The sequence below is a fragment of the Hippocampus comes genome, unplaced genomic scaffold (assembly GCF_001891065.2).
Source record: "Hippocampus comes isolate QL1 unplaced genomic scaffold, H_comes_QL1_v1.1 scaffold81, whole genome shotgun sequence".
Classification (NCBI taxonomy): Eukaryota; Metazoa; Chordata; class Actinopteri; order Syngnathiformes; family Syngnathidae; genus Hippocampus; species Hippocampus comes.
Window position 1 is genome coordinate 552,299 of NW_017806179.1, and position 5,215 is coordinate 557,513.

Below are 5,215 nucleotides of genomic sequence, written 5' to 3' on the forward strand. Positions count from 1 at the left end.
TGTGTGTGTGTGTGTGTGTATTTGTCATGAGATGTGCTCCAAGGTGACTCCTGAGATGGGGCCGACGTCAGTCAGTCATTAGAGGCATTAACAAGATCAAGCAGCTGTGTCGGCTTAAGTCCAAAAGTCACTTTTACCGACAAGAAAAGCAGCCGGACGCTTTTTATCACGCGACGGCCCAAAATGCTTTGAGATGGCTCGGGCGAAAAAAAAAAAAATGTGCGAGATGTGAAGTTTGTTAAAACATGCGCATCAGTGTGTCGATTTGGAATCCAATTGGCGGCGGGGGGTAGCGCGTGCCACGGCGCCAAATTGCGGCGTGCAAAATGCGCGAGCAAAGCGTGTGCGTGTGTGCGCTTAGATGTGCGAGCCCAGCTGGTGGAGCAGCAGCGCTGTCTGGAGCAGCAGACGGAGATGCGCGTGCAGCTCCTCCAGGACCTGCAGGACTTCTTCCGCAAGAAGGCCGAGATCGAGACCGAGTACTCGCGCAACCTGGAGAAGCTGGCCGAGAGGTTCATGGCCAAGACGCGCAGCACCAAAGACCACCAGCAGTACAAGTACCGACGGCCTCCCCCGCCCGCTCCCGACGCGCTTCTTTTCCTGCGACTGCACAAAGCGCACACGCGCCCTCTTGTCTGCTTCTTGTAGAAAGGACCAGAACCTTCTGTCACCGGTCAACTGCTGGTACCTGCTGCTCAATCAGGTGGGTGGGCGGGGGGCGCTCCAGACAACCGCTAAAAACACATGGCTTTCCCCAGTCTGGGGAAAGCCACAGGAAGAACACCGGCGCACGGGAAGCTGCAGCCAGATCCGAAGCTCATCGAGAATATACGCCAAGTTTGTTGCGTGCCCGTTCAGGTGCGGAGGGAGAGCAAGGACCACGCCACGCTCAGCGACCTCTACTTGAACAACGTCATCAGCCGCCTCACGCACATCAGCGAGGACTCGGCCCGCCTCCTCAAGAGGGTCAGATCGCCCTTCGTCGTCACCCCCATCATCATCATCATCATCAGAATAGAATGGCGACGGGGACGAAGCTATTGGTGTGCACCGTTCGCACTGCAAAGCTGACCAAACAACCGAGTTAAAACTGGGAAACAAGCACCATCGCCGCCCCGCCCCGAGCCCCAACCTTAAAAAAAAAAAAAAAAAACAGCAAAACCTCCGTTTTCAGGATGAATCCGTTCTAGAAAGTCTCAAACCGAATCATACAAAAGCTGAAGAAATACATCCCATAAGAAATAACGTGAATCAAAGCAAACCGTCCGACCCATCCAAAATGATGACCCAAAAATATATTGGACAGAGGATCAGTCTAGTTTGACTTGCAAAAATATCAAATTCCGACAAAAGAAGTTGTCCAAATTGCTGCTTTGGCAGTTGCGGAAGCAAAGTCACGGACTTGAAATTGCGCGCTGGAGTCCACTTGGTTTGCCAGATTTTTGCCACAGTCACTTGGTTGAAACTCGATGCTTCGGACTTGGGACACAACGTGCTGTGAAAACAACGTGCTTTGCCGCACCAAGAAAAAAAACTCTTCATGTTTTATTCAGGTGCTGCGCTCAAGTGGGGAACGCACGTTGTCCACCGGGGGGAAAAGTCAAGTCGGCTTTGAGGCGCTCGGCTAGGCTTAGCGGCTAATTAAACACAAACGCAATTCCCCGCCTCCCGCTTTAACTCATCATCTTCATTATTAATGCCCCCCCCCTACCTCCAAAAAAAAAAAAATTCACATTCCCGACGCCATGGCGACGACCTGACGTGATCCTCGCCGCCGTCATGTGACTTGCCGCTGCGTTCATGGCGTGATGTGTCCTCGTTTAGAGCAAGGAGATCGTTTTCCAGCTACAGGAAGACCTCATGAAGCTTCTCAACGAGCTCTACACCGTAAGTGCTTCAAAAAGCATTTGGGGTTGACATTTTCTTCCAGACAAAACGATTTTCATTTGGTTTCACCGAATCGAGTTATCGGCGAATTGATGCGAGGATGTGACGGCCGTCACATTTTGATTTGGTCTCTGGGAAAAGAAATAGCCAAAATGCGGCCTTATTCTCGTCGCCCCCTCCCCCCGCCCCCGGGGAATGTCACCAGCTTGTTCTTGGCGTTGCCCAGGTGATGAAGAGCTACCACATGTACCACGTGGAGACCATCAACGCCGAGAGCAAGCTGCGCGAGGCCGAGCGGCAGGAGGGTCGGGCGAAGGGCGCCGCGGGCGCGGCCGAGCCCGTCTTCGGCCTGCGCATGGAGGAACGCCACCAGAGGCGCAACGCCGCCCGCAAGATGGAGAAGATGCGCGAGAAGGTACGCGGCGACCCGAGACGACGAGCCGATTCGCCGCCGATTCTCACGCCCGCTTTGGCTTCCTTCAGAGGAAGGCAAAATATTCGGAGAACAAAGTCAAGACGCTGAAAGCGCGCAACGAGTACCTGCTGACCCTGGAGGCCACCAACGCCTCCGTCTTCAAGTACTACATACACGACCTGCCCGACATCATTGACGTGAGTTCATCTACCAAGTACACCAATGTGGCGACACACGTTGTACGTTCGGTGACTTTGAAAAGGGAGGGAGGGAGGGAGGGAGGGAGTATGGTGGGCGGTGCTATGAACAGAAAAAAGAAAAGATGGATGCATGAACGCAAGGGAAGAAGGACATGGGGAAGGTGGTAGGAAAGGAGCGAGAAGCAGGAAGGAAGACTTGACCGTTGAAAGGAAGGACTGATGGAGGGAAGGAAAGATAGAAGACAGGAAGCAAGAATCCATTCAGACTGAAGGAAGGAAAGAGGGAGAGCTTGAAGCGGAGGAAAGAAAAGTACCAAGGATGGCAGTAAGGAAGCAAAGAAGGAAGATAGGTTTGAGGGATGGTCCAAAAGGAAAGAGGGACGGAAGGCAAGGGGGAAGCCAGGATGGAAAGGCAGCAAAGAGAGGAGGAAGGAAGCCAAGACCAACCGCAAAGTCTTTCGGCCCGTCCCGTTTGTAACCGCGGCGCATGTCGGGCGCGTTTGGGGCCAGTGCTGTGACCTAGGGTACCACTCCAGTCTGAGCCGGGCTCTGAGGACATACCTGTCGGCCGAACTCGGCCTGGAGGCGTCCAGGCGCGCCGGTCTGGAGGTGCTGGAGGGCGCCGTGGAGGGTCTGGACCCCGCCCGCGACCGCCAGCGCCTGCTGGGCCTCTACCCCACCGCATTCTGCCCGCCGCCCCGCTTCGGCTTCCAGGCCCACATGGGCGACACGGTGGGTCCAAAACGCCGGCGATGCCGTCGCGTCGAGTCGTCTGACGCGCTCGTTTGCGGCGGGCGGTCTTGCCGGCAGGTGAGCCAGATCGCCTCCCAGCCGCAGGTGCAGGCGGAGCTCACCTTGCGCCTCACGCAGCTGCAGACCCGCCTGGCATCACTGAAACTCGAGAACGAAGAGGTCAGAACGCTCACTCGAACGAAACGACCGCAGTTGCGCCGCGGCCCTGCGGTCGGCGCCGATGAGCACGAACAAAACGTACCCGGTGGACGGACGTGCGGCGTTCCCGGGTTGTGGTCCGCAGGTGAAGAAGACGTGGGGGGCCACGCTGAGCACCCTTCAGGACATGACGGTGCTGGACGACTACGACGTGTCGCAGAGCTTCACCCACAGTCCTTCGTCCGAGTCGGTCAAATCCAGCGTGTCCGACGGCTACCTGAACAAACCCAGCCTGGCCAAGAGGCGGGCCAACCAGCAGGAGACCGAACTCTTCTACTTCACGGTGAGACCAGCGTTGGGAGACCGTTCGCTGACGACCGGGGCGCAGGCGAAGCGAGACCCAGGCGCTGTCTGTCTTTTGCTCTTCCAGAAATTCCGAGAGTACCTGGAGGGGAGCAACCTGGTCTCCAAGCTCCAAGCCAAACATGACGTCCTCAAGAAAGCCATCGCAGAGGGTGAGCCCTTCAAAGTCCTTTCGCATTTCTTCCACATCAACTCTGTAGGGTCAGACGTGGTCCTCAGACTTATTGCCGGTTTCTCCCTGGCAGGCTACAAAGCCGAGTTGCTCACCACCAGGTAAGATTCTCACGCCTCTGCTCAGACATTGACCGAGTCGACGCCAGTTCAATGATTGTGGAACGTCATCTTTCAGTCGCGGGCGGAAGAACTCGCACAGCAAGCACCAGGTAGTTAGCTTAGCGTGCAACTCCAAAGTGAATCCGTGACTGAGCGATTGATCCCATGAGCCAATTTAACGTGTTGACAGGACTCAACCAAAGCCATCCCTCTGCTGGTGGAGAGCTGCATCCGCTACATCAACCTCCACGGTAAGTCGCAAGCCCGAGCAACATTTTCAAGCAAGTCCCGACCTGGATCATCGGGAGAAGAGAAGTGGCAGCAAAAGGGGACAAAATGGAGATGTGGAGGGGTGAGGCGGGCCCGGCAAGAGCCTTGTTGTAGACGTAACAAGGGGGGGCTTTAGCCAAATGTGAGCGCGCCAACATTTCTTCCGCCGGGCCTGCACCCGCAATGATTCGCAATAGTCTGCGTGCTCAATGGCCTTCCCCTGCGCCGCAGGTCTCCAACATCAGGGCATATTCCGGGTGTCCGGCTCTCAGGTGGAGGTCAACGACATCAAGAACTCCTTCGAGAGAGGTGAGCCCTCGGTTCACTCGGGGAGCCGTTGGGCCGCACGTTGCGGCTCTTGACGTGCGCTCTCGCGTCCAGGCGACGACCCGCTGATTGACGAGGAAAGCAACCGCGACATCAACTCGGTGGCCGGGGTCTTGAAGCTGTACTTCCGCGGCCTGGGGAACCCGCTCTTTCCCAGCGACAGGTTCAACGACCTCATCGCCTGCGTCCGTGAGTGTCGCACTCGACATCCGGGCGGGACTCGTCGCAGGAGGGGCTGGGGTGGGCTTTCTGGTCCAGGCGACGACCCGCTGATTGACGAGGAAAGCAACCGCGACATCAACTCGGTGGCCGGGGTCTTGAAGCTGTACTTCCGCGGCCTGGGGAACCCGCTCTTTCCCAGCGACAGGTTCAACGACCTCATCGCCTGCGTCCGTGAGTGTCGCACTCGACATCCGGGCGGGACTCGTCGCAGGAGGGGCTGGGGTGGGCTTTCTGATTATATTGTCGGTTATGAACCGTGTCAAAAAGTAAAGAGCCAGCTGAGTACCGGGGGTTCCTTCCCCATCTCCTACTGAGGAGGGCCCTGTTATAAGTCGCAAAACGGCCGCCCCCTCCCTCCCCGAGCCGT

General features: G+C 56.8%; 1 protein-coding gene and 1 long non-coding RNA gene across 3 annotated transcripts in view; one reads left to right on the forward strand and one right to left on the reverse strand.

Annotated features, from left to right (window-relative positions):
- LOC109532649 (uncharacterized) overlaps positions 1-3,436 on the reverse strand; it is a 10,069-nt gene extending 6,633 nt beyond the window's left edge. Inside the window, exon 1 of the long non-coding RNA XR_002171417.1 lies at positions 3,064-3,436. This is a non-coding gene — a long non-coding RNA (uncharacterized LOC109532649). The remainder of the gene's footprint in view (positions 1-3,063) is intronic.
- The window catches only part of LOC109532641 (SLIT-ROBO Rho GTPase-activating protein 1-like), an 18,016-nt gene that overhangs the window by 6,093 nt on the left and 6,708 nt on the right, over positions 1-5,215 (forward strand). The window contains exons 2-14 of one of the 2 annotated variants that reach the window (XM_019897585.1): positions 362-557; positions 649-703; positions 859-966; positions 1,825-1,887; positions 2,114-2,302; positions 2,371-2,499; positions 3,013-3,234; positions 3,313-3,414; positions 3,539-3,908; positions 4,002-4,029; positions 4,106-4,139; positions 4,220-4,608; positions 4,681-4,701. In XM_019897585.1, coding sequence (XP_019753144.1) covers positions 362-557; positions 649-703; positions 859-966; positions 1,825-1,887; positions 2,114-2,302; positions 2,371-2,499; positions 3,013-3,234; positions 3,313-3,414; positions 3,539-3,908; positions 4,002-4,029; positions 4,106-4,139; positions 4,220-4,435 — 1,712 coding nt within the window. In that variant the 3' untranslated portion in view covers positions 4,436-4,608; positions 4,681-4,701. Of the gene's footprint in view, positions 1-361; positions 558-648; positions 704-858; positions 967-1,824; positions 1,888-2,113; positions 2,303-2,370; positions 2,500-3,012; positions 3,235-3,312; positions 3,415-3,538; positions 3,944-4,001; positions 4,030-4,105; positions 4,140-4,219; positions 4,609-4,680; positions 4,702-5,215 lie in introns of those variants that run through there. The other variant, XM_019897586.1, reaches the window with a different exon arrangement.